Here is a 21,134-nt window from a genome sequence, read left to right on the forward strand (position 1 = left end):
CCAGTAGTTAGGACTCTGCGCTTTCACTGCCAAGGGCGCGGGTTCAACCCCTGGTCAGGGAACTAAGATCCTGCAAGCCTTGTGGTGAAGCTGGGGGTGGGGACTACTCCTGTCAAATTGGCCCCAGATTTTTTTCACGAAAGCCCATTCTTTTTTTTTGTGGTACGTGGGCCTCTCACCGTTGTGGCCTCTCCCGTTGCAGAGCACAGGCTCTGGACGCACAGGCCCAGCGGCCATGGCTCACGGGCCCAGCCGCTCCGCAGCATGTGGGATCCTCCCGGACCGGGGCACGAACGCGTGTCCCCTGCATCGGCAGGCGGACTCTCAACCACTGCGCCACCAGGGAAGCCCACGAAAGCCCATTCTTGACTACTGAGAGAGAAGTAACCTCCTGCTCTGCTGTCTCGGGTGCCCGGCACGTCACTGCAGCAGACAGGCTGCCTGCCCCACTGAAGACAACAGATGTGTCAGCTGAGCAACATCGCCCCCAACGCTGGCTATGTTCATCATCACCTGTGCTGCGGACAATACAACTCAAAGGAGCAACGTGTGAAACATGCAACCCCCAAGCTGAGGTTGTTACCTAAGGTTTTGTCTTTGTTCCTGTTGCACTCTGAATCTTGCTGACCATCAGGGGGATCTGTTCGAGCCTCTCGCCCAGGAATTTCCTCCCTTGACTCTCGTGTGCAGTACTCTGGGCTCACCAAACTCCTGCCCTTCGTGATAAAGTCACTGTGTGCATCCTCTTCCAAGGAATGCTTGTTACTTGTGCCACCACAGTGTGAGCCTTGATGCTGAAGAATATCATTGGACTGAGAGTTATGCAACATATCCGTTTTCACCCCTAGCCCGCACATTCCAGCTTCTTCCATTGTGCCAATCACAAACTAGAGGGAAGGGGAGAGGAGAAAAAAAGATGGGAAGGGGGGTTAAATTAAATGTAATCAATGTTTACAATCCATCACACACCACAGGTTGACAGCTTTTTTCTTTCTTAGTCATTTGTAAAACCGATGTAAATATGGTAATTTCTAACTTTCACTGAGAGGTGACCTCACCGTAAATAAGAAAATAAAAGTTAAGATGGCCAAAAAACACATGAAAAGATGCTTAATATCACTAATTATCAGAGAAATGCAAATCAAAACTACAATGAGGTATCACCTCACACCAGTCAGAATGGCCATCATCAAAAAGTCTACAAACAATAAATGCTGAAGAGGGTGTGGAGAAAAGGGAACCCTCTTGCACTGTTGGTGGGAATGTAAATTGATACAGCCACTATGGAGAACAGTATGGAGGTCCCTTAGAAAACTAAAAATAGAACTACCATATGATCCAGCAATCCCACTACTGAGCATATACCCTGAGAATACCATAATTCAAAAAGATACATGCACTGCAGCACTACTGACAATAGCCAGGACATGGAAGCAACCTAAATGTCCATCAACAGAGGAATGGATAAAAGCAGATGTGGTACATATATACAGTGGAATACTACTCAGCCATAAAAAAGAATGAAATGCCATTTGCAGCAACATGGATGGACCAAGAGATTATCATACTGACTAAAGTAAGTCAGAAAGAGAAAGACAAATATCATATGATATCGTTTATATGTAGAATCTAAAAAAATGGTACAGGGCTTCCCTGGTGGCGCAGTGGTTGAGAGTCTGCCTGCTGATACAAGGGACACGGGTTCGTGCCCTGGTCCGGGATGATCCCACATGCCGCGGAGCGGCTGGGCCCGTGAGCCATGGCCGCTGAGCCTGCACGTCCGGAGCCTGTGCTCCGCAACGGGAGAGGCCACAGCAGTGAGAGGCCCGCGTACCGCAATCAATCAATCAATCAATCAATCCATCAATCAATGGTACAAATGAACTTATTTACAAAACAGAAATAGACTCACAGATGTAGAAAACTTACGGTTACAATGGGGGAAACGGGGGGGAGGGATAAACTGGGAGGTTGGGATTGACAGATACACACTACTATATATAAAAATAGGTAACTAATAAGGACCTACTGTATAGCACAGGGAACTCTACTCAGTACTCTGATATGGCCTATATGGGAAAAGAATCTAAAAACCAGTGGATATATGAATATGTGTAACTGATTCACTTTACTGTACACCTGAAACTAACACAACATTGTAAATCAACTATACTCCAATAAAAATAAAAATTAAAAAAAGAAAGAAAATTAAAGTTAAAACAAATCACAGAACTCAGTGGTACCAAAGGAAGCAAGAAATGCCATTTAGTTGTACATCTAAACTTATTTCAAAAAAAAAAGTATCAAGTTGTGTTAGTGCCCTAGCCAATAAAAAATACTTCCTTATAAAAATTCACCACTTAAAATAATTAGCATCTTAAAAGACATGAAATTATCCCAAGTTAACGAAAGTTAATTATTCTGGTCTTAGCCTCTAGGACACAGTACAGCAGAGATGGCTCACTGGCTGTCCAGCAGAGACCCAGGCTCCTCCACAATCCTGTGGAGCCGGGACTGGGTGGCCAAACGCTCAGACCAGCCAACACTTCCCAGCCCCTTTCATCTGGCCGGGACTCCCATGCAAAGTTGCCACCAATAAAATGTGAGCCCAAGGGATGACTTTTCCTTCTGCAACAAAACTTTTCTTAGAAGCACACGTTCTTTCTCCTCCATCTCTTTCCCACTCTGGCTGGACGCAGAGGTCTCCAAGACCCCAAGAGATGGCAGAGCCACAGGATGAAAGCAGCCTGCACCCGTAAAGCTCACATACCTATACAAGGAAAGCCATCCGTCTTACTAAGAACACCCACACTGGGCTATCAGATGAGAAAGAGAATACCTTCCTCTCCTATAAAGCCAAAGACATTGTGAGAATTAGGTTTTAAACAGCTACCCCTGACCTAACAAATACAGACAGCGGGCATGGGACAGACGGCTTCATTCTAGTATTTTATTCTCCATCAGTACTTTAAACTTCCCCTCTCTTCTATCATCCTGTTAACCCATTTACTTATGGGGGGGTGTTTTTCCCCTGGTTGACACTACTTGGTCATATGATGGGGCACAAATTTAAATTCTGTGTATCTCCTCTCTGCATGAAAGAGAGGAAATTTCCTCTTCCGTTTTTGAATAACATAACTGATGGGGAGGTGGCTAATACCTTTCTCTTATCACAAGTGGACAAAAGCTACTCTACAAAGTTAAAAGGAAAAGAGAGATTTATTTTTTCAAGTTACTATAGTATCCAGCTGAAGAAATGAAGATAATTTAAAATATCAAAGTAGCAGGGGATGGAGGGGTTAAGGGAACTAAATCCTCATCTTTTATAGTCCAATGTTGATAAATCAAGTACTGTGCTTTTTGCAAGAACAAACTGGTGCAGCCACTTTTAAAACCTTTTGCAATATGGCTACCTTCCAATCCAGTTAATTCTACCCCTAGGATTTTACCCTAGTATGTACAGATGTGCAGCCAAAGGCCAAGAATGTTTAAAACCACACTATTTGTAATTGCCCCGAATGAAATCAACCCAAATTTCTATCAACAGAAGAATGGATGCATCGTAGTGTGTTCATACCATCCAGCAGTGAGAACGAAGTACTGCTAGATGCAGCAACAGGGATGAGTCTCACAGAATTTTGTGAGGAAGGTGCCAGAAGAAAACATACTACAGGAAACCATTTACATATAAAGTTCAGAAACAGGCAAAACTAATCAATGGTGCTAGAAATCAAGAGTGTGTTTATCGCTGAGGGTAGGGCCTTCTGGGGTGCTCGGTAATAGTCTGTTTCTTGATCTAGGTGGGGTAACGTAGATGTTCACTTTGTGAAAATTCATTAAGCCTAAACCTTTGTGATTTGTATACTTTTCTGAATGTATGTTTTACTTCAATAAGGTTTATTTTAAAAGTTGCAATTTATATATTATTCAAGCATTATGAAGAACCAAAACAGAAATATTCTCCTCTGGGGAGAGAGATTAGAGATGCATTGCTTTTCTGATACTACTTTTTAAAAAATGTGCCTGTAATACTTTTTCTTAAAAAAATTAATGCATTAAGGGGAAATGCATTGTTATGGTTTGATGCTATGCTCAAATTCTTTCCAAAAAATTTAAAAATTCCTTTCCATACGTAATGCAGTCCATAAAGCAGTATTTCTCAAATGTAATCCAGAGATATTAGGTCTACAAAAAATTACCAAGGATTTAGGAAATGTCTTTTGTTAAATTTCATTACTGCAGAAACTTCCTAAAGTCCTTGATAGGCCCAAATAACATACAGAAGTATTAATATCAAAGCAAATGCAAAGTGATCTTTTTTTTTTTTGGCTGTGCCATGAGGCTTACAGAATCTTAGTTCCCTGACCAGGGACTGAACCCGGGCCCTCAGCAGTCAAAGTGCAGAGTTCTAACCACTGGACCACCAGGGAATTCCTGCCAAGTGATCATTTTAATGCTACATTGTACACAGAACTACTACTTCCACCTCTATTTTATACCAAATATTAAACTGTCATATCCTAGTTGGGCAGATGGATAATGTTAACAGAGACCCTTTATGCAAAAGCAATACTGAGAAGAAAAAAAACAACAACCCAGTGCTATTAATACCATCTTCCCCAACTTTTTAAAAATTAATTAATTAATTTCTATTTTTGACTGCGTTGGGTCTTTGCTGCTGCGCGCGGGCTTTCTCTAGTTGTGGCGAGCAGGGGCTACTCTTCGTTGCGGTGCGTGGGCTTCTCATTGCGGTGGCTTCTCTTGTTTCGGAGCACGGGCTCTAGGCGCGTGGGCTTCAGTAGTTGTGGCACATGGGCTTAGGTGCTCTCCGGCATGTGGAATCTTCCCAGACCAGGGCTCAAACCCGTGTCCCCTTCATTGGCAGGCGTATTCTTAACCACTGCGCCTCCAGGGAAGTTCCCCCAATTTTTAAAAAATAATTTTTAAACCGATTCCCTGAAAACCATTAGCCCAATATTAAGAACAGGGCTACAAAACCACAATGCTGGCTTTAAACATTGATGAAAGTCTGTTAAAAGATAATTAAAATGGAAGATTGCTTACCTCTAACACAGAATTTCTCAGAAGCATAATGATAATAAAACTCACATAATACCAGAAAACATGGTGTCAAGCAATACCAAAAATATAACGAGCAAGCAATTTGTTGGAAGAAGCAGGAGCATACATAATTTTCACCAAGGAAAACCCAAGGCCTCTCCTAAGATCAATTTTATTAAGAAGCCTACCTGAGGACTGGAATTGGTTATTTCTAGTTTCCCAGTTCAATTAGTGATTTTTCGTAACACCTTTATTGAGATATAATTCACATACCATCCAATTCACTGGTGTTTAGTGTATTCACAAAGTTGTGCAACTACCACCACAATCTATTTTAGAATACTTTGGTCACCTCAAAATGAAACTCAGTACCCTTTTCAGCTATAAACCCCTAATCCGCCCAAAACTCCCAGCCCTAGGCAATTAATGTGCTTTCTGTCTCTATAGATGTGGTTATCCTGAACATTTCATATAAATGGAATCATACAATATGTGACCTTTTGTGTCTAGCTTCTTTCACACAGCATAATGATTTCAAGGTTCCTCCACATGGTGGCATGTATCAGTACTTAATTTCTTTTTATTACCAAATAATATTCCACTGTATGGACAGACCATATTTTTTTTTTTTTTTTTTTGCTGTACGCGGGCCTCTCACTGCTGTGGCCTCTCCCGTTGCGGAGCACAGGCTCCGGACACACAGGCTCCGCGGCCATGGCTCGCGGGCCCAGCCGCTCCACGGCATGTGGGATCTTCCGGGATAGAGGCACGAACCCGTGTCCCCTGCATCGGCAGGCGGACTCTCAACCACTGCGCCACCAGGGAAGCCCCTAACAGACCATATTTTGTTTATCCATTCATCAGTAGATGGACATTTAGATTATTTTCAACTTTGGCTATTATGATTATTTTCAACTTTGGCTATTATAAATAATTTGGTATGAACATTAATGTACAAATCTTCGTGGGGACATCTGTTTACATTTCTCCAGGGTATATACCTAGGAGTGGAACTGCTGGGTCATATGGTCACTTTATGTATAACCCTTTGAGAACCTGCCACACTTTTTCTAAGCAATTGCACCATTTTACATTCCCACCAGCAGTGGATGAGGTTTCAAATTTCTCCACATCTTCATCAACACTTGTTACTGTCTGTCCTTTTCATTATAGCCATCATAGCTGGTGTGAAGGTATCTAACCTAATGGCCAGTGATGCTGAGAACGTTTTCATGTGCTTACTGACCATTTGTATACCTCCTCTGGAGAAATGTTTATCCAGATCCTTTGCCCATTCTTAAATTTGGGTTATTTGTTTTTTTATTATTGAGTTGTAAGAGTTCTTTATAGACACTGGATACCAGTCCTTTATCAGAGGTATGATTTGCAAATATTTTCTCTTATTACTGTCCTTCATTCTCCCAATTTTGGAGAAAACTCACAGTATATTTATTCACCTATTTCAAAATGCCTTAGGCGATTTAACTGCAAGTTATGCTGGCTTTCAGATTAAAGGCATATAGGTCAATTACAACTACCAGAGACAGAAAAAAGACAGTTTAGAAAGGCCAAAATGTTCACCTAACTCAAAATAATAGCTGGTGGCAGGCTTCCCTGGTGGCACAGTGGTTAAGAATCCGCCTGTCAATGCAGGGGACACGGGTTCAAGCCCAGGTCCAGGAAGATCCCACATGCCATGGAGCAACGAAGCCCATGCACCACAACTACTGAGCCTGCGCTCTAGAGCCTGTGAGCCACAACTACTGAACCTGTGTACCGCAACTACTGAAGCCTGTGTGCCTAAAGCCCGTGCTCCGCAACAAGAGAAGCCATCACAATGAGAAGCCCGCACACGGCAATGAAGAGTAGCCCCCGCTTGCCGCAACTAGAGAAAGCCCGCGCGCAGAAATGAAGACCCAATGCAGCCAAAAATAAATAAATAAAATAAATTTAAAAATAGCCGGTGGCACTGAGCATAAATAAGGATGTTAAATTAATCTGTATAGTGCACAACCATCATATCTAACGTTATCCTTCTAATTTTATTTCATCAGTCTCTATCTTTAGCTAACACTACTTCTTTTTTGTCTTTCCAGACACTCCTTTCACCTTGAAATTCCTGCCACACATATTACATTATCACTTATTTGGTATGTACATCCTCCTAGATAGAGACAGCTTATGCATAAAAGGTGCTCAAGTGCCAACTGAGTGGAAAACATGAGGGGTCAAAATGGCTGCTTAAAACAAGCCATGGGAAGTACCTATTGAGAAAAACATCACTATTACTATTTTATCATTAGAAGCAGGACAGTGTTAATTTCCCTTCTCTCCTGTACAGTTAAGTTTGATTTATTCTTCACATTTGCTAATGAAAGACTTACTCTGACTCTACAAAATCTTTTTGTTTATGAATAAGCCCAGTTACAGCTGGGCTTGATTCCAACCCTAGTCTACAAATACTCTTGATACAGTAGGCCCCAATTTTCCCCACTTGAGGTTCCGCACTGGACCACTTGATATGAAGCAAATTCTTAGGGCCAACAACTTTATTTATTTTTTTTATTTTTTTTGCGGTACGCGGGCCTCTCACTGTTGTGGTCTCTCCCGTTGCGGAGCACAGGCTCCAGATGCGCAGGCCCAGCGGCCATGGCTCACGGGCCCAGCCACTCCGCGGCATGTGGGATCTTCCCAGACCGGGGCAGGAACCCGTGTCCCCTGCATCGGCAGGCGGACTCTCAACCACTGCGCCACCAGGGAAGCCCAACAACTTTATTTAAATTGTAAATGATTTCTCAGCCTTCAACTCCTTAAGCAGAGAATTCTCTATCATATGGCCAATAAAACTTCCTACTCTGCCCTCTTTGACACCCATTCTGGATGCCTTTGCTTGGGTACACTCTCTTGGATAAACAACAGCAGCAACAGCTAACACTTAAAACAGCAAATACTACAGCCAGGCACTACTGTAAGCACTTTCCTATACTCACTAATTTAATCCTCACAATAATGTCAAGAGACAGTTACCATTATTATCTCTACTTTACATACGGCAGCGTGGTAAAGTTAAGTACCTAGCTGAAGGTCACAGTCAGTAAATTGCCCAGCAAAGATCTGAACCCTGGCCAACTAATTTCCGAGTCCACGCTCTTAACTACAACGATGTACTGCTTCATGACTCACCTCCGTCTACTGTACAAACACCCTTGTCCTGACCGAGCCGTCTTACAAAAGTCTATTTGATAATGGGGAGAGATGCTCCCAAAGTATTATATATATAAAGAAATTACAAAATAGTATGCACCATGTATTACGTATATATACACAGACACACAGAAAGTACTGGGAGGAAATACATCTAGAAACAGATGAATCTGGGAATTCCCTGGAGGTTCAGTGGATAGGACTCTGCGCTTTCACTGCCTGGGTTCAATCCATGGTCGGGGAACCAAGATCCTACAAGCCACGTGGACAAAAAAAAAACAAACCAGTTCAAAAACTTTTACTTATGCTCCTTCAAATATTGTTGAAGCTAAAGAACAATCTTTCTTTGGCTTATTTTGTTTAAAAGAGCTCAAATGTTTTTAGTGATGGTTGTTCTTTTACTAAGACTGGTCTAAAGGAAAAAACAAAAAAGCCAACAACCACATTCACTTTCAAATTATTTCAACTACCATCTGCTTAAACCAGCTTGAATGCCTTTCACCAGTGCCAGGCACGTGCTGAGCGCAGACACTCCCTGTGGAGGAATGGGCAGGAGGGGCAGTGGGGAAAGGCTGTGTACACAGATGCATTTCCCCATCCCCGGGAGAGGTCCTGAGCTCGCCTCTAGTTCCCAAAGAGTCTCGGGAAACTTATCAAGTAGGTAAAGGTAAACCTTCAGAACCTACAAGCCCCATTATCCCATTTAACCTTCTCCGTGCCACTGAGAGGTGGGCCTTAGGAAAATGAGACTCAGTGACGTGAAGTAACTTGCCCAAGATCATATTCAAGTCAGTAAAATGGGTCAGTAAACCTCAAAACCAGGTCTGTCAAATTCAAGAGCCTATGTTCTCTCCATTACACCACTCCTTTCCCTTCACACATCAGCCTTGGAAAATGAAAGTTCAAAGCCAAACAAAGAAATCGGAGACATTAAATGTCTAAAAATACATACCATGCTAGATATACCAGCATGAATTTAGGAAAACATTGGGAAAGAGCTGGAGAATTTTTAGCAGTAATTAACTCTGGGATTTAGGGAGGTGAGACAACACTAACTTGAGAGTAGAGACATCTTTAAATAATTTTAAGTGATTATATTTAAGACATTGAAGATTTTTAAAAAAAAAAACTTTTTGTGTCTTAGGATTAAACTAAATTACCTCTAAAAATCCCTTCAACCCTATGTTTCTAATAATTTCCTCTAAGAGTCATCAACTATGAAGCAGGAATGTGAAGACACAGAGCGCACACCTGCCTGGCCTCAGACACCAGGCGCTTCCCACTCTCAGCATGGCCACAACCGGCCTTATTTGGTTTTGAAAATATGAACCTCTTTTGTAAACGTTTCCAGTATTTTGAGGGGGTTTTACATTTCCAAATACAAATTTTACAAACAAACCTACCCATAAAACTTACATTTTCATATGCTTTTTTATTTGTTATTTTTTTAAATAGGTGGTTGGAGTTGGTAGGTTCATGTGCTTTTTAAATTAGAAAAGTGGCAGAAGATCTAAATAGACATTTCTCCAAAGTCCCAAAAGGCACGTGAAAAGATACTCAACATTGCTAATTACTAGAGAAACACAAATCAAAACTACAATGAGGTATTACCTCACACCAGTCAGAATGGCCATCATCAAAAAGTCTACAAACAATAAATGCTGGAGAGGGTGTGGAGAAAAGGCAACACTCTTGCACTGTTAGCGGGAATGTAAGTTGGTACAGCCTCTGTGGAGAACAGTATGGAGGCTGCTTAAAAAACTAAAAATAAAACTACCATTATGACCCAGCAATCCCACTACTGACATATACCCTGAGAAAACCATAATTTGAAAAGATACACACACCTCAATGTTCACTGCAGCACTGTTTACAACAGCCAAGACACAGAAGCAACCTAAATGTCCATCGACAGATGAATGGATAAAGATGTGATACACATACATACATACACACACACACACACACACACACACACACACACAGTGATATACTACTCAGCCATAAAAAAAGAAGGAAATAATGCCATTTGCAGCAACACAGATGGACCTAGAGATTATCATATTAAGTGAAGTCAGAGAAAAACAAATATCATATGATATCACTTATATGCAGAATCTAAAAAGATGCTACAAATGAACTTATTTACAAAACAGAAACAGACTCACAGACGCAGAAAACAAACTTATGGCTACCAAAGGGGAAAGAGGCGGGAGAGGGATAAATTAGGAATTTGGGAATAACATATACACCCCACTATATATAAAATAAAAATAAGGACCTACTGTATAGCACAGGGAACTACACTCAGTATTTTGTAATAACCTACATGGGAAAAGAATCTGAAAAGGAATATATATTTGTATAACAATCACTTTTTTTTTTTGGCTGCATTGGGTCTTTGTTGCTGCGTGCGGGCTTTCTCTAGTTGTGGCAAGCAGGGGCTACTCTTCACTGCGGTGCGCAGGCTTCTCATTGCAGTGGTTTCTCTTTTGTTGTGGAGCACGGGCTCTAGGTGCATGGGCTTCAGTAGTTGTGGCACCTGGGCTCAGCAGTTGCGGCACGCAGGCTCTAGAGCACAGGCTCAGTAGTTGTGGCACACGGGATTAGTTGCACCGCGGCATGTGGGATCTTCCCGGACCAGGGATGGAACCCGTGTCCCCTGCACTGGCAGGTGGATTCTCAACCACTGCGCCACCAGGGAAGTCCCTACAAAATTTTTTAAATGGTGTCATTTCAAACTGGTAAAGGAAATAAACGATTTGAGATACCTCTCAAGTCATATGGGGGAAAAAGTGATAACCCATCTCACCCCTCCAGATATATCAAGATTGAAACGTGAAAAATGAAAACCACGAAGAACTAGAAGTTCAAAGTCAAACTTTGGTCTTTCTAAGGAAATCAGAGAACTCAGAAGCTATTTTATTTTTTAAAGAAAAGGAAAATCAATTTACTAAATATTAATTGAAAACTTCAGACTAGCCAAAAGACCACGTTCATAAGGGCTTCAAATGAGTCAGAGACCCAACTTTCAAGGATTTCTGAACAAGGAGATCACAGTTAAAGAACTAAAAATGCCCAACATACAAAAACCTGTTCAAACTGGACTTCCCTGATGGTCCAGTGGCTAAGACTCCATGCTCCCAATGCAGGGGGCACAGGTTCCATCCCTGATTGGGGAACTAAGATCCCACATGCTGCACGGTGCATCCAAAAAAAAAAAGTTTGAGCTCATTCATAATTAAAGAAATACAAATAAAAATGCAAATCAAAGCAATACTGACCAGATTTTTTAAAATGATTTTTTAAAAAAACAAAACAAACCTTCATGTGGGCAAACAGGTCCCCCAGTACAGTCATGAGAAGCCTACATTGGTAGCATACTGGTTTTGCAGAGGTATTTAGCAGTATCTCTCAACATCTGAATGCACATTCACTTTCACCAGTGAGTCCACCATAGTTTATTCCACAGATATTCTCACTCAAGGGCAAAGGCTATTCAGCACACCACCGCTTATTACTACACAGAAGAACCAGAACGTCTACTGATAGTGAACTGATTAAAGGGACTTCCCTGGTGGTCCAGTGGTTAAGACTCTGCGCTTCCTCTGCAGGGGGTGCGGGTTCAATCCCTGGTCGGAGAACTAAGATCCCACATGCCGCGGTGTGGCCAAAAAATTAAAATAAAAAAAAATTTTTAATAAAATTAAAAAAAGAACTGGTTAAATAAAGAATGGTCATCCACACAAGTTAAAGGAGGCAGCTATTCAAAAGAGTAAGGTAGAGCCCTGTCAATATGAACACATCTCCAAGGTATAATTAAGTAAGGAAAAAGAAACATTTGGTCCTGGATGAACATGTCAGTATAAACAAAAATGTATTCATACAGAAGCCAGTAAATGGAGGAAACTTTTCTATAAAGATATCCCCCAAACTGTTCACCATGACCAGTATTATACGAAGTATTATAAAAAGCAGTATTTGGGCTTCCCTGGTGGCGCAGTGGTTGAGAGTCCGCCTGTCGATGCAGGGGACACGGGTTCGTGCCCCGGTCCGGGAAGATCCCACATGCCACGGAGCAGCTGGGCCCGTGAGCCGTGGCCGCTGAGCCTGCGCGTCCGGAGCCTGTGCTCCACAACAGGAGAGGCCACAACAGTGAGAGGTCCGCGTACCGCAAAAAAAAAAAAAAAAAAAAAAAAGCAGTATTGTATTTTTTCACTATTCCACCACACCCCAGCCCCAGAGTCTGAAGAGTTGCAAGAGTTTCTTTCGAGTCATTTCATGTCACCTTCTCCCTTCACTCTGTTCAAGAGACCTCTGGGTCTGTCCCCCCAAATCTTTACACTACACCTTCTACTAGATTATAGTCGGAACACGATCTACTAAGCATGAATTTTTGTAGCCGTTCTGATGTATCTCCTTCTTAAAACAATTCTGAAAATTGAAATATCTCATTTAAACTTGGCCTCAATCTATAACTACGGCTAGGACATCTACCAAATCATTTTACCAGTTTAAAAAAGAAAATAGGTTCAATCATGGACAGTTAACTCTTCCCAAGTAGAATCAGACAGTCAACAGCTAAGCCTATACATAGAATACAGAAAAGAGGGTTAACATACTGTATATAAGGCTAAGTTCTGACTGAAGGGAGAAAGGAAAAAAACCTAACATTTACTAATTGCTATGTGGTAGACATTTAAAATACTTTATTTAGTTTAGCTTTACAATTCTAAGACAGTGAGAATATTACTTCATTATACAGATAAACTACGGAACAAAGTAGGAAGTGAGTGAGGAAGAAAAAGCCATGATTTGAGACCTACATGTACTGAGCCTGGTATGAAAGTAGTGTTTCTATGAGGAATGTCCTAAAGAATCACATCTAAAGTTAAGAAACGTGAAGACTACCCAAATGTCCATTGATGGATGAATTGATAAATAAAATATGGTAAAGGCATACCTGGTTTTATTGTGCTTCACAAATATTGCGTTTTTCACAAATTGAAGGTTTGTGGCAACTCTGCATGGTCAGATGATGATTAGCACTTTTTAGCAATAACGTATTATTTAATTAAGGTAGGTACATTGCTTTTTTAGACATAACGCTACTGCACACTTAATAGACTACACTATAGTGTAAACAACTTTATATGCACTAAAAACCCCAAAAATTCATCTGACTCACTTTATTATGTTATTTCCTTTACTGTGGTGGTCTGGAACTGAACCTGCAATATCTCCAAGGTGCACCTGTATATACGTACATTAGGATATTATTCAACCTTAAAAAGGAAGAAAATTCTAACACATGCTACAACATGGATGAATCTTGAAGAAGACATTATGTTAACTGAAAAAAGTCAGACACAAAAGAACATAGCATGATTCCACTTATATGAAATACCTGGAGTAGCCAAATTCATAGAGAAAGAAAACAGAATGGTGGTTGCTTGCCACGGGCAGGGCAGGGGGAATGGAGTCAGACGTTCAGTTTGGGAAGACGAAAAGGTTCTGGAGATGCATGCTGGTGTAGCTTGCACAACACTGTTAACCTCTTAATGCCAATGAACTGTACGCCTAAAAATGGTTAAAATGGTAAATTTTATGTTATGTATATTTTACCCCCGCCCCCCCCCACAAAATCATGATGAATCACGATTTCAAATATTCAAGCCTTTAGCAAATAAAATCTAACTTTATACTGGTCATCAGGAATTAATGTAAAAATATTCCAGTTGCTAGGATTACTGAATTGCTCCATTAGCTAGATAAAGCAGTTGAGTCAGTAATAATTGGGATGCCACGTACCTCAGAACAAGTCTTAGGAAAAGGCCCATGAAAAATAAGCCTATTCTCTTCTGACAGAATACAGAATAATCTTGGGAAAGATGAAACAAGAAAGAGCAGTCCCCACTTCTGATAAAACCAGAGGGCAGGGCTTCCCTGGTGGCGGCGTGGTTAAGAATCCGCCTGACAATGCAGGGGACACGGGTTCGAGCCCTGGTCCGGGAAGATCCCACAGGCCCCAGAGCAACTAAGCCCGTGCACCACAGCTACTGAGCCTGCACTCCAGAGTCCGCAAGCCACAACTACTGAGCCTGTGTGTCACAAATACTGAAGCCCACACACCTAGAGCCTGTGCTCTGCATGCAACAAGAGAAGCCACTGCAATGAGAAGCCCACGTGCCACAACCAAGAGTAGCCCCCGCTCACGGCAACTAGAGGAAGCCCGCGCACAGCAACGAAGACCCAACGCAGCCAAAAAATAAATAAATTAACTAATTAATTTAAAAAATAAAAATACTGAGATGGCATTTGTCTTTTTTGGTGTTGACATCTGCACTGATGGTACAAAAGCAATAATGAGTAACACTGCTGGTTCCTTAGAATAAATCAAGGCAGCGGCACCAAGCTATACTAGGAGTCATGGATTTTGTCACTACATCGTGTACTCGAGGTAGTAGGGGGGCTCTTTTACTTAACAATGTCCTTGAGAAAGCAATTAAAAATTATTAATTTTTATTAAATCTTAGCCCTTGAATACATTATCTTTTTCTATTCTGTGTGAAGATACAGAAACTACACAGAAAGCACTTCGGCTACACAACAAAGTGTGGTAGAGATCCTGACGAAAAGCACTAACGCAGCTGCTGGAATCATAAGCCTAACCATCAACTTTTTCATGGATCACCTTGTTCTTGTTCTTGTTGTTTCTTTTCTCTTAAAGACAATCCATGGCTGTTTACTCAGATTTGGGTATTTGGCAGACATTTTCTCCAATATATATGAAATGAGCCTCTCACTTCAAGGCAAACAACTGACAATATTTGTTGCCAAAGATAAAATGTGAGTTTTCAAGCAAAATTTAGAATTTTTGAAAACTATCTGCCACCATGAGCTTCCCAATACTTAAAAGACTTTTCTGATGAGATCAGTGGTGATATTAACTAATGTGGTTTTGATATTGTAAAAAAATGTGGTAACATTTGTAATATCAACACAATTCAGTAAACCAATGTTTTCCAAATGACTAATGGATGATGATGCTACAAAATGATGCATGAGCAAAAATATCCATTCAAAGTGAAAAACAGACCCATAGTTTTAGAACAGTACGGAAAGTTACATAGAATTTCAGATCCCACACTGGCAACTTACCTTCAAGAACTACTACTTGCTGAGTTTTGGTGCAGTATCAAAGAATTTCCACAATTATCTAAAAAGGCTATTAAAATACCACTCCCTGTTCCAATTACATATGTGTGTGAGGCTAGATTGTCTTCACATACTTCAACTAAAATTGCATATTACCACACATGAAATGCAGAAGCAGTTAGGAGAATTCAGCTACCTTCTACTAAGCCAATCATTAAAGAAATCTGCACAAACGTAAAACAATGCCACTCTTCTCAACTTTTATTCCGGAAAATCAGCTATTTTTAATTTTAAAAACAACATTATTTACATTAATGTGTAGTACGCAGCTTCTGACACAGACCCCAAAGATCCTCCGAGTATTCACGACCTTGTATAATCTTCTCCCCTTGAGTGTGAGCTGGACCTAGTACCTGGCTTCTAATGAAGACAGAATTTGGCAAAAGTGAGAGGACATCACTTCTTTATGTGACAAAGACTGCAGCCTCCTTCTCTCTTGTGCTGGCACTCTCTCTTGCTCGTTCTGATGAAGCCAGCAGCCATGTTGTGAGATGCCTATGGAAAGGCCCCAGTGGCAAGGAACCAAGGAAGGCCTCCAGCCAACAGCTCATGAGGAACTGAGGCCCCAGTTCAACAACGTGCAAGGCACTGGATCCTGCCAACAACCACATGAGCGTGAGCTTGGAAGTGCATCCTTCCCAGTCAAGCCTTCGGATGACTGCAGCCCCTGAGACCCTGAAGCAGAGGACCAGCTAAGCCACTCCCAGACTCCTGAGATCATAAATGCTGTTTCAAGTGCTAAGTTTTGGAACAATATCTTATACAGCAATAAGTAACTACACAACGTCAGTTGATTTTTTACATGAATAATAATTTTAAATTGTTTTAATTTCTAAAATATGGGAAACATTATTAGATATAACCCACATTAACAAAAGCTCCTTGGGGTAATCAATAATTTTTAGGTATGCAAAAAGACCCTGAAACCAAAAAGTTTGAGAACTGCTGCGTGGCTGCGGTAGAGGAGGAACAAAGACGAGAGGCCAGCTCAGTGAAAGCATGGTCTGAGAGGGCTCCCCTCACTATGTAAGTAAGTCAGAAAAAGAAAACAAATATCGTATATTAACGCATATATGTGGAACGTAGAAAAATGGTACAGATGAACCGGTTTGCAGGGCAGAAATTGAGACACAGAGGTGGAGAACAAACGTATGGACACCAAGGGGGGAAAGCGGCGGGGGGTGGGGTGGGGTGGGGTGGTGGTGGTGGTGGGATGAATTGGGCCATTGGGATTGACATGTATACACTGATGTGTATAAAATGGATGACTAATAAGAACCTGCTGTATAAATTAATTAATTAATTAATTTAATTAAATTTAAAAATTAAAAAAAAAAAGGAGCCAACAGCTCCGGAAAAGGCCCTGTCAGAATGCAGCTTCTCTGGCTGCACGCTCTCTCCAGCAGGGGTTTGTGCTACTATCTCTAGCGGTTGGTGCTAACATCTGTCTTAGACTGTGCACATCGTTTGCCTTTTAATCCAAGGAAGATGGCACTCGAGTTCACATTTTAACTTCCACGGCCATTTCTTTTATTAAAAGGAAGGGTGCTGGACTCCGTAATTTGCAAAATCACTTCTAGCTCTAAAACTGTAGTTCAGTGATGAGCAGCAATCTGAGAGATACCTGTATTAGCCTAAACACCTATCTAAGTGGCAAAAGGATCAGAAAATAAGATGTTAATTCCCAAAGCTACTGAAATGTGCTTGGGCCTGATCTATTTTGCAGAAGGGCAGGGAGCCGGGCCACACATTTAGCATCTTCAAGCCACAGACTCCTGAGATGTAAAATGGTCCTCTACTTTTACAGGTTACGTAAATGCAACACCCCTGTTCCAATTTGATGAAATCATCCTTCGCCAGCTCCACATGGACCAATCATGATGCACCTTTGAAACATCAAACCTTCTTTTTCTTGTCCTACTCAACCCAACCACTTCAGCTCTCTGTTAACACTGTGTTGCGCAGACTTTGAGAGGTTAAAAAAAGGGTCTCTCTCTAAACCCCCTACCTTTTAATTCATCCAAACTACACTTGGAGGTGCCTTTGCAAGGAGTCAAAAGCACACTTCCTAAATCAAATATCTTAAGGTCAACCTGGGGGCTAAGGCAATGAAACAAAAGCTATAAGGCTCAAAACTCCCTGGGTTCCTGGATTACAGTAGCTTTCCTATACCACCAATGACCTAACCCCACCCTTTGTAATTTGTTTTCATTTAGCAAAAACTATTACTCATTTTACCTATCACCAACTTTTACTCACATTCAACGAAGAGCACATTTGTATTTACCATCCTCAAGAAATGTGTTTAGAGAGCACAAGACACATGGAATATGGCTAATGGCTTTGGAGCCCAGAGACCCTGGCCTTTGAATATACCACTTACTACCTCCTGTGTTGCCATAGGGAGGTCAACCTCTCAGTTTCCTGATCTGTAAACTAGAAATGCACAGTACCTACCTTCTAGAGTAGTAAGATTAGCTGTAATGAATATATATTGCTACCATGCAGCAGAACTGTTCATCATAATATCTGAATAAGGATGCATTTGCACATTATGCAAAATGCCTCCATTCTCACTTTTAAATATGACCCACATGTCAATCTAAAACATCCTTGGGACTTCCCTGGTGGTCCAGTGGGTAAGACTCCACACTCCCCAACGCTGAGGGCCTGGGTCCGATCCCTGGTTGGGGAACAAGATCCCTCATGCATGCCGCAATTTAGAGTCCACATGCCACAACTAAGACCTGGCGCAGCATAAATAGATAAATAAGTTTAAAAAAAGAAAAAACAAAACGTGCTTCTAAGCTACTGGCACATCTTCCTCAACCAACCATTCTACTTTGACCTGAGTAGGGAAAGAAGAAAAATGAACAAGTGGTAGTTTAGCAATACTACTCGTGGCAGACTACAGAGGAGGAAGTGGGGGTAATGGGGGTCGTCCTGGGGACATTTTGGAAATGTAACACAGAAGGCAAATCAGCACCCTGAGCAATAAATGTTAATAAAATTATGTTGCCAGCACAACAGGACAACAATGGTCATTTTATATATCTTTTCCTTCAAGTAATAAAATTTAAGTAGTTGTAAGTCCCAAGAGAATTTCAACTAGGAAATAAATTGAATCATGAAAACATACTCAAGGCTCAAACCCTTAAAGGGTCACCTGACCTATTTTATCCTCTTCTAGAAATGCCCCACTTGGGAAAATTTTAAACATAGCTAATTCTCAATGTTGATGAATACTATATTGAACCTGTATACCACTGTACACACTTTAAATACCGTCACATCCATTACATTAACTAAAAGTTACTGATAATCGTGTTAGAACCAAACAAAACGTAATTAGGAAGAATGGGGGTGGGGGGGAAGAGGCAAAGGGATTTCTTTGGGATATTAGGTTAAAAAAGCAGAAACTGTGCAGTAGGGTACATCAGTTGCGTTATCAATTACACAGTTATATACCAGCTCTAGGCCGACTTCACCAACTCTGAGCTGTGTTATTTAATTTGAGCAAGGTTTGCTGCTGTTGTTGTTTTGACTGAGCTTCAGATGCCTTATCAACATACCTAGGGATACCAGCTATTCTGCAGAGGTAAGGAAGATATCAGAATGCAAGCACATTTTAAGTGCCTAGCACAATGCAGGAAACAGTGAGAACTCGAATTCTTTTCCTTTGAAATACAACTCTCTGCAAAGTATAAAACCTGAACAGCGTATCTATTGAAAGGAAAACTATTATAGTGACTCCTTCTGTGAACAATCCCACACAAAGGGAAATCACATGTGCCCTGTTTTATGGAATCTGGATTTGGCATATACACTCCTAAATAAAACTTCTCTAGTCAAGACCAATATAAATGACACAAAATAACATATACAACACCTTCCAGTAATGTAATAAATAACTGTGGCATATTACGATCTATGAACGTGGTATTGCTAGAGGGATGTGCTGCATCTGGTCTGCTCTCATTACTGCTTTGCCCGTTTGGTTCTCTATGAAAATAAAATTTACCAAAGTTTGCTGATAGAATTAGATGACAATGTCGTAAAGAGAAGATCACTTCGATTCTTATTACTTAATCTCTGTGCTAGAAGAGTGGAAATTCATCATCAAGTCCGCAAATGGGGAGAAAAACAAGATAACGAAATGGTTTCTTCCTACCCCATACTCTCGCCCCACCCTGACCTGATTTCTCCTCATGAAGTCTATCACAGAGAGATTCTGGCAAGAGTGAAGGACACAAAGGTTGGAAGATAGATTTACAGAATAACACCCTAAAAGCAAGAGAAACGGATCTTTCATATATGCTAGCCTCCCCACCAAGTAAAATTCTACATGCCCGGCACTGTACTGAACGTATTACATCAACTTTTTTTAAAAATTTTATTTTTACTTATGTATTTTCGGCTGTGTTGGGTCTTCGTTGCGGTGCACAGGCTTCTCATTGCTGTGGCTTCTCTTGTTGCAGAGCATGGGCTCTAGGCACGTGGGCTCAGTAGTTGTGGGGCACAGGCTTAGATGCTCCGGGGCACGTGGGATCTTCCCGTGTCCCCTGCATTGGCAGGCGGATTCTTAACCACTGCGCCACCAGGGAAGCCCTCAACTCTCATACTTCACAACAGTCCTATGCGGTAGGGATTAGCATCATCACCACTTTACAGATGATGCAATTGAGGCTTAGAAACATTGCGAAACCTGCCCAAGGCTGCACAGCTTAATAGGTGGCAAGAGCCACCTATTTGCCCACTACCACCCTACTTATTACTGTAGTGTAGATGAAAGGGTACTTTCCACACTCGGCTTCACCCCTTGGGCAAATCACTTGACCTTGCTGAGCAATTTGTCATCTATAAATGAGGACAATGACAGTTGCCCAACCTTCTCCACAGCACCTGAGTGATGCTGAAAGACTTAATATATGTGCAAAAATATGCTATAAAAACTATAGGGCAGGGCTTCCCCGGTGGTGCAGTGGTTGAGAGTCCGCCTGCCGATGCAGGGGACATGGGTTCGTGCCCCGGTCCGGGAGGAACCCACATGCCGCGGAGCGGCTGGCCCGTGAGCCATGGCCGCTGAGCCTGCGCGTCCGGAGCCTGTGCTCCGCAACGGGAGAGGCCACAGCAGTGAGAGGCCCACGTACCGCAAAAAAAAAAAAAAAAAAAAGAAAGAAACTATAGGGCAACATGTAAATGTAACATTTCATTAATTTGAGCATAGATTCCATATATCTTTATCTTTCCTATTTGACCTAAAAATAAGTTTTTAAGAGTAGTTAAATAATTTTTAACACTCCCAAGCAAAAATCTAGGGGGGAAAAAAAATCAACCGTAGACGTTCTGGAAAAGGCAAAACTATAGAGACAGTAAAAAGATCAGTGGTGGCCAGTGGTTTGGGAGAAGAGAGGAAGGGATGGAGGTTCTTAGGGCAGTGAAACTGTTCTGTATGATACAGTAATGGTGGACACATGTCATTACACATTTGTTAAAACTCTTAGAATATACAGCAACAAGAATGAACCCTAATGTAAACTATGGACTCTAGTTAATAAGGATGTATCAATATTGGCTCATAATTGTAACAAATGTACCACAACACTGCAAGATATAAATAATAGGGGAAAGGGGTGTGGTGTGAGGGGATA

At 41.4% G+C, this 21,134-nt stretch overlaps 1 protein-coding gene across 6 annotated transcripts in view; it reads right to left on the reverse strand.

Moving 5' to 3' along the window:
* TXLNG (taxilin gamma) overlaps positions 1-21,134 on the reverse strand; it is a 51,257-nt gene that overhangs the window by 27,060 nt on the left and 3,063 nt on the right. For 5 of the 6 annotated variants that reach the window (XR_014014307.1, XR_014014308.1, XR_014014309.1 and 2 more), the window contains one exon: positions 584-887. The exons of the other annotated variant lie outside the window; for it this stretch is intronic. Coding sequence is in view for 2 of the 5 variants with exons in the window: in XM_081223256.1 (XP_081079382.1) it covers positions 584-887 (304 nt within the window). In the remaining 3 variants the exon portion in view is untranslated. The remainder of the gene's footprint in view (positions 1-583; positions 888-21,134) is intronic. 6 annotated transcript variants of the gene reach the window in all.

The sequence above is a fragment of the Mesoplodon bidens genome (genome assembly GCF_964165515.1).
Source record: "Mesoplodon bidens genome assembly, chromosome: X".
Lineage (NCBI taxonomy): Eukaryota > Metazoa > Chordata > Mammalia > Artiodactyla > Ziphiidae > Mesoplodon > Mesoplodon bidens.